General features: G+C 47.1%; 1 protein-coding gene across 1 annotated transcript; it reads left to right on the top strand.

Annotated features, from left to right (window-relative positions):
• Positions 1-3,803: 3,803 nt before the first annotated feature.
• LOC121875684 (basic proline-rich protein-like) lies at positions 3,804-5,541 on the top strand (the record flags this gene model as incomplete). The annotated part of the gene is made up of 3 exons (XM_042380310.1): positions 3,804-4,136; positions 4,551-4,966; positions 5,383-5,541. Coding segments are annotated over 3 exons (908 nt in total), but the record flags the coding sequence as incomplete, so codon positions are not given.
• Between the last annotated feature and the right edge of the window lie 6,912 nt (positions 5,542-12,453).

Here is a 12,453-nt window from a genome sequence, read left to right on the forward strand (position 1 = left end):
TGGACATAACGGGAGAAGTTACTTGATGATGCTAATAATTCAGTGAGTATATTATTGTTAATTCTGTACTGTACTGTACTGTAGCAGCAAGACACGGCCACCTTGACATATGGGTGAAGTTACTTGACGCTGATGTTAACACCAGTGAGTATATTATTGTTACTACCTCTGTACTGTACTGTACTGTACTGTAGCAGCAAGACACGGCCACCTTGACATATGGGTGAAGTTACTTGACCCTGTAGCTGATGTTAACACCAGTGAGTATATTATTGTTACTACCTCTGTACTGTACTGTACTGTACTGTACTGTAGCAGCAAGACACGGCCACCTTGACATAAGGGTGAAGTTACTTGACGCTGTAGCTGATGTTAACACCAGTGAGTATATTATTGTTACTACCTCTGTACTGTACTGTACTGTACTGTACTGTAGCAGCAAGACACGGCCACCTTGACGTAACGGAGAAGTTACTTGACGCTGATGTTAACACCAGTGAGTATATTATTGTTACTACCTCTGTACTGTACTGTACTGTACTGTAGCAGCAAGACACGGCCACCTTGACATAACGGAGAAGTTATCACTGAGCACACTGTGAGTATATTATTACCTCTGTACTGTACTGTACTGTAGCAGCAAGACACGGCCACCTTGACATAACGGAGAAGTTACTTGACGCTGGTGCTGATGTTATTACAAATGAGTATATTATTGTTACTTCCTCTTTACTGTACTGTACTGTAGCAGCAAGACACACACCTTGACATAACGGAGAAGTTACTTGACGCTGATGTTAACACCAGTGAGTATAATATTGTTACTACCTCTGTACTGTACTGTACTGTAGCAGCAAGACACGGCCACCTTGACATAAGGGTGAAGTTACTTGACCCTGTAGCTGATGTTAACACCAGTGAGTATATAAGAACATAAGAACATAAGAAAATAAGGAGTCTGCAATAGGCCGGTTGGCCTGTGCATGGCAGCTCCTGTCGAGAGTTACTACCACTCTCTATCATCCATGAATCTATCCAGCCTTCTTTTGAAACTTTCCAGAGTTCCCGCACTTACTACAAAGTTGCTAAGCTTGTTCCACTCGTCCACCACCCTATTTGTGAACCAGTTCCTTCCTATCTCCCTCCTAAACCTAAACTTATCCAACTTGAATCCGTTGCTCCGAGTCCTATCCTGCTCGGATATTATAAGAACTTTATCTATATCCCCTTTATTGATTCCTTTCACCCACTTAAATACTTCTATCATATCTCCCCGCACTCTTCGTCTTTCTAGGGAATGCAAGTTAAGTTTCTTTAACCTATCCTGATATGGAAGGTTTCTAAATCCCGAATCATTTTTGTCATTCTTCGCTGCACCGACTCTAGTGAATTTATATCCATTCTATAATAGGGGCACCAGAACTGAACCGCATAATCGAGGTGCGGCCTAACTAGCGCAACTAGCGCTATTGTTACTACCTCTGTACTGTACTGTACTGTAGTATAATAATACCTCAACATTCACCTTGTACACATAAAGTAATACATCATAACATTTATATTGACGTCTCTACTAAATATTTGCCATCAGTGATGTAATGATACGTAATATTTATAGTCTATTTTCTACCTTTTATGACATTTGTTGTTCTTGAGCCCTACATGTACGTCACCTATCAGTTATTTGTAGGGTTTATTTTATGGTATAGCGGTGGAGCGGTGGTGGTGGTGCAGGGATAATGTGACAGCTCTACACGAGGAGACCACACCAGGGTGGCTCACCTGCTGTTACAGAGGAAGGCAGATGCTGACAAGACCTGGTGGTGAGTTGTGTGTGTGTGTGGTCATCATTCTCTGATATAATTGTTTGTGTCAACTTGGTCATCGTCATACAATAAGAAACAGCATCTTTACTGACGTCATTAAACACTTAAGTTCTGCCAGATAAGAATTATAATGGGCTTTATTATGTGTTATTTTATCAATTGTAAACTAATTTATTTATTTCATGTTATTTAGTATATACTGTATAGTCTGTTCACTGCAACTTTGCTTAGAGCTGTTTGTAGCAAGACAGCCGATTGGTTGACAGTAAGACGTCCAAGGCGTCACTCAACTGGAGCTTCAGTATTTAATTTGTTTAACCTACATTAAGTAATACTAACTGTTTAAGCTTGGCCTCACTTGGGGAAGTAAACATTACCATGTGAAACACACTGGTGAGAGAACAACAACAACTTACTATACAAAATGTCAGCGATAATCACCACGTCACTCGGCTCAGCGGTGTTAAGTCTTTACGGTCACCAGTTCAGTCGCCGCAGTCATTTTCCACACGATTCCCTCACTTTATATTACTCCATTAACCTCCATTCAACACCTTCATACACTTTTATTCTCCCCGACAACAAACACATCCCATTTGACAACCAAGACGTCGAGTGTTGGTGGCGGGGATAACGAACAGGAGATGGATTTGTGGTAACCTTCACCTGGCTTTTATCTGTCTTGGACTAACTTCTTTTTTTTCTTTTTTTTTCCGGGACTAGTCCCACCCAGGCACAGGTCACTGACCCACATCAGGGCCTGGGGGGCGGAAATATTATAATAATGATAATAATAATAATAATAATAATAATAATAATAATAATAATAATAATAATAATAATAATAATAATAATAATAATAATAATAATAATAATAATAATAATAATAATAATATCTACTATTATTATTATTATTACAACAATTAATAAAATAATAGCAAATTACTACAAATACAAATAAAATAATAATAATAATAATAACCATAAATAAATACAAAAACGAAAAAATAAATCAAGAGAGAAACGATACACATTATGTATGTTGTGTTGTCCAAATAAGAGAAACAATTGAGACCCAGCAATTGTGTGTAAATGAAGCAGAAAGTCAGATCAGCAACCTGGGACTTGGTCACAATTTTCGTGATGCCATATGGCAGCAGGGTCTACCTTCAGACAACACACTATGCTTCCAATATCTTCCCAGGCGGTAGTACCTCCCTGTTTGGTAGCTGCCTACTACCTACTACTTTACATTCATTATGTTTTATTTGGTTTTAGCCACAAGAGTTATATAAGTTTTATAACACCACCATTCCTACTGGTGCTGTTCCTCTCCACCCTCATGACTCATTAATAATTACCATCTGGAAACCTTCTCCACAATTATACATTAACACCAATAAATAGTGACAATTGGAGATGATTATAATTATCAGAAGTGAAGGAAAATTTGTACTGCAAGATTGTTGTTATAATGTTATTACTGCAGGTGAACAACTTAACAAGGTCAGTAACACCAACAACAATTTACTGTGTTATTACTGCAGGTGAACAACTTAACAAGGTCAGTAACACCAACAACAATTTACTGTGTTATTACTGCAGGTGAACAACTTAACAAGGTCAGTAACACCAACAACAATTTACTGTGTTATTACTGCAGGTGAACAACTTAACAAGGTCAGTAACACCAACAACAATTTACTGTGTTATTACTGCAGGTGAACAACTTAACAAGGTCAGTAACACCAACAACAATTTACTAGAGATGGGGGTAGGATTGGGGCAGGCAGTTGTCCTTTATGGCATACCAGATACTTCAGTACAGTATAACAAGAATTCCATAAAGCTATGTATTAATGTATGTGACGTGCTGGGTAGAAGCAAGGCATATGTAAACAAGCCACTGGCTGATGATTACAAACACACTGAAATATTCATTAAATGGAAATGTTTGGGAACATCATCCCTGACTAGCCAGGGTCGCGGAACCCCCCAGAGACTTGCCAGAGGCAGTGGCACCCCTCAGGGGCCCTCCCAAGGACGGCGGAGGCCCCAGGAGCCCTGCCACAGGTTGTGGCACCCTGAGTACCTCTTCCAGGGACTGTGGCGCCCCCAAGGCCCTCCCAGGGACGACAGCGCCCCCTAGGTTCGTTCCAGGTAGCAGTACGCCCCCAGGGGTTCTCCCAAAGGTGGCAAATCCCCCAGGGGCCCTGCCATGGGCTGTGGCACCCCCAAGGAATTTACCAGGAGCTGTCGCGCCCTCAAGGCCCTATCGGGGGCGGCGGTACCTCCCAGAGCCCTCCCAGGGTTGGCGGTGCTCCCACGGGTCCTCTCAGGGGTGGCGGTGACCTCAGGGGGGCCTCTTAGAGGCGCCCCCTTACGGGAGCACTATAGCCTGCTTGGTCGTGGTGTTGTACATATTGCATACATACGTCCAGCAATACTTTACTTAACTGTGATTGGTGGACTAAAATGTAAATACACCGAATAACAACCAATAGGAGAACAGAGCACTCTGTCAGCACAACACCCCAACTTATGTTTTCCTGTTGGATATTTAGTCTCCTTTATATTGTTTCTGATGCGATGATACTGGAAATGCGATGGACTGTGTATTTATTTAACGTCATATCTCCCATTATTCTAAAGAGTGATAAACTACTGCCACAAGGGGCCCTACAAGAACAGCGCTCCTTTGGGCCCTCCCATATGCCCAACCAGGTGCGGCGCTTTCGGAAGCCTTTGCAGGGGCGGTGGCACCCCCAGAGGCCCTCCTAGGGACCACAGGGGCCCTCCGAGAGACTGTGACAACCCCAGGGGACCTCCCAGGGGGTGCAACGACACCAAGGGCCCTCCCAGAGGCAGTGGCCACCGAAGGGACACTTCCAGGTCGGTGGAGCCCCCCAGAGCCCTCACCTGGGCAATGGCACCGCCAGGGGCCCTCCCAAGGGCGGCGGAGCCTCCAGGAGCCCTGCCAGGGACTGTGGCACCGTGAGGCCTTCTTCCAGGGAACGTGGTGCCCCGAAGGCCCTCCCAGGGGCGGCGGTGCCCCCCAGGGCCCCCCCCAGGGGAAGCAGCGCCCCCCCAAGGATTTTCCAAAGATGGCAAACCCCCCAGGGGCCCTGCCAGGGGCTGTGGTACCCCAGGGTCTTTTCCAGGAACTGTGGCGCCCCCTAGTCCCTACCAGGGACGGCGGCACCCCCTGGTCCTCTCAGGATTGATGGTGCTCCCACGAGCCCTCCCAGGGGTGGTGGTGACCCCAGGGGACCTCTTACAGTCGTCCCCTCCAGGGAGCCCTATACCTTGCTTAGTCGTGGCGTCGTACATATTGCATACGTCCGGCAATCCCTTACTTAACTGTGATTCGTGGACTAAAATGTAAATACACCGAATAACAACCAATAGGAGAACAGAGCACTCTGTCAGCACAACACCCCAACTTATGTTTTCTTGTTGGATATTTAGTCTCCTTTATAGTGTTTCTGATGCGAAGATACTGGAAATGCGATGGACTGTGTATTTATTTAACGTCATATCTCCCATTATTCTAAAGAGTGATAAACTACTGCCACAAGGGGCCCTACAAGAACAGCGCTCCTTTGGGCCCTCCCATATGCCCAACCAGGTGCGGCGCCTTCGGAAGCCTTTGCAGGGGCGGCGGCAACCCGAGAAGCCCTTCCAGGGACCACAGGGGCCCTCTGAGAGACTGTGACAACCCCAGGAGACCTTCCAGGGGGTGCAACGACACCAAGGGCCCTCCCATAGGCAGTGGCCACCAAAGGGACACTTCCAGGTCGGTGGAGCCCCCCAGAGCCCTCACAGGGGCAATGACACCCCTGTCTCTCTCTCTCTCCCTCCCTGTCTCCATCTCTCTCCCCCATCTCTCTCATCTCTCTCTCTCCATCTCTCCTCCCCCCATCTCTGTCTCTCCTCCCTATTCCCCCATCTCTCTCTCTCTCTCTCTCTCTCTCTCTCTCTCTCTCTCTCCGTCTCTCATTTTTATGCCCCCTTTCAGCTATCTGTCTATTCATCTCTCTAACTTTTTTTTGTCTGTCTGTCTGTCTGTCTGTCCCACCTTTTCACTTCGTTGGGTTCTTAAGACGGCAATTTTATATTATTTTCTGACCTTTATTACTTAAGAGAGATCTCATTAAATTGTTTTACTTTGCTAAAAAAAGATTATGTCTGCGATCCTTAACGAACGATTTAATTTTCATTATTTTGTATATAAAGTTTCTCTATATATAAACATTACTTCTCTCTCTCTCTCTCTCTCTCTCTCTCTCTCTCTCTCTCTTCTGTAAGATTTCAAACAGCAAAGTTATTTTTACATCCTTAGATTCGTAATTCTAAACATTTAAATCCACAATACTAAACATTTATATTCCTAATACTAAACATTTAAACACTAAATTATCTTGACTTCGTTTAACGCCACCATCGTAGGACTAACCATTGTCTCTGATCTTAAACGAATCATTATTATTTGTCTTTGATCTTACTCGGATTATTATTATTAATGGCATAAATTATTGGATTATCGTCCGTGTATTTGTGTTAATGTTGGTGGGCGGTGTGTTTGGTGAGGCGTGTAATTCATAGCCGAGGGGCGGTATGATTCGCTCACCTGCCCTCCTACCTTCTGATGCTGATAGTAACAATAATAATGATGGATGGTAATACTTGTATGATATATATGGACACAAAGTAGTGCCTTCAGCTGTATATTGTTATATTACTATTATTAATTATGTATAGTAAAGTATTACAGAACATGTATTAATTCTATGTAATATTCTATTTATTGTGCACCATATTATGTATATAAATTATCACATTTATACTTTATGTATTCAGCTTGTGAATGCTGGCATCTGTATAGGCCAGCGCGTAGTAATACATAGATAGATGTAGACGTAGTTAAGACTGAGTTCTGGTGGTGTGCCCACAGGCTTCCCGTGTCCGACTGTATCATCTCCCGTACGAGAATAGAACCTACTTTTAAAGACAACAAGTGTTTGTATATACCCTCAGTAATATAGAACATTCTTTGGGTATCTGGCAATACGCTAGATGGCGCAGTGATTCTTTCTCAGTGAGATTCAGCGGACCAAGCCTTCCCGCCCGGACTCTGTTTATGGCGTCTCTTCCACTTCAGCCGACAGCAAGACTACTACAAGCCTCTGGACTTACAGTGTTGTGAAGTGCTATGCTGTGTACAGTGCTGTGCTGTGAAGTGAAGTGTTTTGTGAAGTGCTGTGTATTTTAATCATAATTGTCTGTGCAAGTTGCGGTCAGATGACCAAGGGAGCAGCCCGACAGTACGTTCTCTCCTGTCTCTGGTCTGAGGGTGACTGAGGAGCTACGCGACGCTGGCCACTCGCTCCTACGTCTGGCAGCGCGCCAAGTCTCTCCCCTCCCGCCAGGCACACACACACACACACACACACGCATTCACCTTATATTTCTTGTGACTTACTGTAAACTTCTGTAATTCTGTGCATAGATTACGAGGGGCTGACCCGATCTTTTGCACAGATAGAGTACAGAAGCAGTCGGCATGTCTCACAGGGATCATAACGATACCCTGGACGATGGGGTTACGAGTTTTAGTGTGGGAGACCTCTCCCTACCCACGATTACGCCCCACGCCCCCCACAGTGACAGTGCCCAATCACCCACAGAATCTCCTCGCTCATCGCGAGCCAGCTCTCCTGCGATGCATGCGTCCACAGATCTCCTTCAACTGATAAAGTGGATGGAAACTTCTCGACGCCAGGACGATATGGCAAGGAGAGAAGAGGAAGAAATTAGGTACAAAGAGTCTGAAAGACGACGCCACAAAGAGGAACAAACACGCAGAGAACTCGAAGACATACGTAGACGTGAGGATGACCTTAGAAGACAGGAGGATCAAGCCAGATTTGAAGCTTTGATTTCTCTGTTAGCCTCCCCACAACGTTCTACCGTACAAGATTCGTCTGCTACAACTGATGTTGATGCGACTAGAGGTACTGGTACCTCATTTTCCAGAGTCGGAACAACACCTCAAAAGGCTGCTGTACAGACGCCTCCCTCTCTGATGTCTGACGCTTCTTATCAGATGTTTCGGGAATGGCGTCGACGTTGGCAAGACTACGCAACAATGGTTGACTTGTCCAGTTTATCACAGCCGAAACAAATGATCCAGCTTCGTATGTGCTTGTCCTTAGAGACACAACGTACTCTCGAGCACACACTTCAAGTGCCTCCTACGACAACTATGACGGTAGAGGCCGTGCTCGACAAGTTGCAAGAACACGTCAAGGGACAGCGCAACGAAGCACTCAGGAGAAGACAACTCCTCCAATGTAAACAGCTTGATGAAGAATCTTTTGACGCGTTTTTTGTACGGCTCAAAAGGTGTTCAGAGGAAGTTGATGTTTGTCCCGGACATTCTCAAGTCTGTGAAGAAACACAACTTAAGACAATTATCTTAACGGGTGTCCGAGATGAAGAGCTAGTTCAGCGTCTCATTTCCCTCGACCCCACTTCCTCCCTTCAAGATGTTGTTACGAAATGTCGAGCGTATGAGGCCGCCAGGTGTGCGACTTCAGCTTTACGCTCACAGCCTGACCAGGTGAGGGCAGTGTCTTCCTACAGAAAGGGTAAGAAGCAGCAAGGTAACCCCACCCCTCACCCTCCAGCCACACCTTCAGCAGCAGATTTGTGTAACAGCTGCGCGAGACAGCATAATGCCTCCCAGTGCCCAGCTGCTCAAAGCGTGTGCAGAAGTTGCGACCGCCAGGGTCACTGGGCTTACACAGTCAAGTGCCCTGCTAGCAAAGTTCAGTGTAGACTTTGTGGTCGTGTGGGCCATTATGACAAATGTTGTCGTAAGAAGACACATAAAGGACACCACCTAGGATCCAAGAAGTTATCCTCAGGTAGTGCTGGCGCGCCCCCTCCTCCTGGCAAGCATCAAGACGCTGTGTCCAGTCGTTCCTGCCGTCGTGTACGTAGTTCCACAGACACGACGCCCCAGCACATCAATGTCGTCATTTCTTACGGTAACTCGTCATCCAGTCTTCAGATGTTACCTGACACCGGTGCTGACGTCTCAGTAATTGGTCCACAACATTTAGCAAGTTTGGGAATACCCCGGAGCAACCTACAGCCCCCTCCTCAGACAACGAAACTGACGGCTGATGGTTCCAAGATGGCTCCAGCGTTGGGATCTTTCTGGGCTACCCTTACCTTTGGTAAGCAGTCTTGCTCAGCCCGGATTGATGTTCATAATGGTATCCCGACTCCGCTTTTATCATATGGCCATTGTCAAGAATTGGCCATTATTTCCAAGGAATTCCCTAAACCTATCTTAAAGGTCACCCATGTCAACAGGTTGAAGGAATTCCCTATCTCTACTAACACGTCCCCTTCTGACGCAAGAGCTTACCTTCTCAAGGAGTTTGCTGACGTGTTGGTTAATAAGAAATCTTTAGGATCCACACCACTCAAGCCGATGGTGGGTCCACCTATGAAGATTCATCTTAAGGATGGTGCTACACCTTTTGCCATCCACACCCCTCGTTTGATTCCTCACGCCTACAAGGAGCTAGTTAGACAAGAGCTTGACTCCATGGTTGTTCAGGGAATCATCAAACCGGCCGGAGACGAACCTTCACCTTGGTGCCACCCTCTCGTCCCCGTCGCCAAACCTCGTGGTGGAGTACGGATCACCACCGATCTGTCAAAACTTAACCAGCAAGTTTCCCGTCCAGCCCACCCTTCACCCACACCCTTCGCAGCTGTTCGAAGTGTGGACCCGAAGGCGAAGTTTTTTACAACTATGGACGCCTTATGTGGTTATTGGCAGATCGAGTTGGCCGAAGAAGACCAACACTTGACTACATTCATCACACCATTTGGAAGATACCAGTATTGCAGAGGCCCCATGGGATTTGCCGCTACGGGCGATGCATTCTGTCAACGTGGTGACGCGGCCCTTCAAGGAGTCACGAATTGTGTCAAGGTGGTTGATGATATCTTACTCCACGACGAAGACTACTGTGCCCACCTCTCCCGGATATATGAAGTTCTCACCAGATGTCGAAAGTACGGGATTACCCTCAACGCTGACAAGTTTGTAGTCGCCGCTCCATCAGTGAACTTCTGTGGGTACACCCTCTCAGCATCAGGCATTGCAGCTGACCCGGAGAAAGTAAGTGGAATCAGGGATTTTCCAACCCCTGCCAACCTAACAGACCTCCGTTCTTTTTTAGGTCTGGTCAATCAGCTGGCTGAATTCACACCTGACATCTCCGCCGCAGCCCAGCCGTTACGCCCCCTGCTGAGCCCCAGGAGGACATTCCTGTGGACCCCAGATCATCAAGAGGCCTTCCAGCAAGTTAAGCAGGCCCTTGTGAGTCCACCTGTCCTCGCCTGTTACGACCCAGCCCTACCCACCGTCCTCCAGACAGACGCCTCCAGACTCTACGGCGTTGGTTACGCCCTTCTGCAGGACCATGGCGGTGGACAACTCCGCTTAATTCAGTGTGGATCCCGGTTCCTTACGGACCCTGAGACCCGATATGCCACGATTGAGCTGGAGATGTTGGCTGTTGTCTGGGCGATGGCGAAGTGCCGTTTCTACCTGATAGGACTTCAGCACTTCACCCTCTTCACGGATCATCGCCCCCTTATACCTATAATCAATCACTACTCTTTGGATGCAGTAGAAAATCCTCGCCTTCAACGTCTGAAAGAGAAGCTCTCGCCTTATCTCTTCACGGCTGTGTGGCGTGCGGGTAAGCTGTTGTGCATCCCGGATGCCCTGTCCCGCGCCCCCGTCAGTCGCCCCACCCCAGAGGACGAGATGTTGTGTTCTACAGCTGCTGCATCCCTCAAGTCAGTGGTTTCATTGAAGGCCGTCTTCACATCAGAAGAGTCTACAGCACCGGATGCAGACAAGACCCTTGAAGATCTCCGCACCGCAGCCCGGGCCGACCCTTCCTACATTCGGCTCGTCGACTGTGTGTCTCAGGGATTTCCATCGAATCGATACGACCTTCATGAATCGCTACTCCCGTACTGGAAAATACGCGAGGACCTCTATTGTGACGGAGACCTCGTCTTGTATGGTCCACGAGTAGTTATTCCTGCTGCCCTACGCCGCCGTACCTTGGCCCGCCTTCACGACAGCCATCGAGGAGTGGAGGCCACCAAGCGACGGGCGAAGCAGACTGTATTTTGGCCCGGAATCAACGCGGACATTGCAAGTACCGTCCGTGCCTGTGAACCGTGCCAGATTCTGCAACCTAGCCAGCAACAGGAACCTTTAATGTGCGACGATAACCCTTCAAGACCCTTCGAGTCTGTGTCGGCCGATTTCTTTGCAGTTGCAGGGAAGTCCTTCCTCGTCATTGCCGACCGACTGTCTGGATGGCCTGTTGTCGTCCCCTGTGGTAGTGATACAACGGCTACTGCTACCATCCGGAGCTTCAGGCATTACTTCAGAGAAGTTGGTGTTCCCCTCCGCCTCAGGACTGATGGAGGACCCCAGTTCACCAGCCACGAGTTCCGGGACTTCATGGACCGTTGGGGAGTCCGTCATGTCGTGACCTCGCCCCACTACCCCCAGGCGAATGGACACGCTGAAGCCGCAGTCAAGACTGTGAAACACCTGATCCTTAAGGTGTCACCCTCAGGAAATATCGACTGCGAGGACTTCGATCGAGGTTTGTTGGAGTTACGCAACACCCCGAACTTCACCGGACGCTCCCCAGCCCAGGTTCTATACGGACATCATCTCAGGTCTTGTGTTCCTGCCCACCCGAAGTCTTTTTCTCAAGAGTGGCAGGCCAAGACTGAAGAATGTGACCGCCGTGCAGCAGAACGAGCCGCAGATGTCGCTGCTCGGTACGACTGTCATGCCCGCCCCCTTCCCAGGTTGAGTATCGGCCAGCAGATCAGGATTCAAGATCCGGTATCTCACCGCTGGGACAAGGTTGGGGTTGTCATGGGTATTGGCCGGTCCAGGGACTACCAAGTGCGTCTTCCTAGTGGTAGAGTATGGTGGAGGAACCGTCGTTTCCTCCGACCTGTGGAGCTGCCTAGTGTTGACCCCTCCCCAGTTGAGTCCCCTAATGTTGATGTCTCTAAAGTAAATCCATCCCCACCTTGTGTTTCTGCCCCAGTACTCCGCAGGTCCGAGCGACTCAGAAACAAAAGGTCCGCTCAAGATGAAACTATGAGCGTATAGGGGGGAGGGAGGTGTATGATATATATGGACACAAAGTAGTGCCTTCAGCTGTATATTGTTATATTACTATTATTAATTATGTATAGTAAAGTATTACAGAACATGTATTAATTCTATGTAATATTCTATTTATTGTGCACCATATTATGTATATAAATTATCACATTTATACTTTATGTATTCAGCTTGTGAATGCTGGCATCTGTATAGGCCAGCGCGTAGTAATACATAGATAGATGTAGACGTAGTTAAGACTGAGTTCTGGTGGTGTGCCCACAGGCTTCCCGTGTCCGACTGTATCATCTCCCGTACGAGAATAGAACCTACTTTTAAAGACAACAAGTGTTTGTATATACCCTCAGTAATATAGAACATTCTTTGGGT

The sequence above is a fragment of the Homarus americanus genome, unplaced genomic scaffold (assembly GCF_018991925.1).
Source record: "Homarus americanus isolate GMGI-L3 unplaced genomic scaffold, GMGI_Hamer_2.0 scaffold13142, whole genome shotgun sequence".
Classification (NCBI taxonomy): Eukaryota; Metazoa; Arthropoda; class Malacostraca; order Decapoda; family Nephropidae; genus Homarus; species Homarus americanus.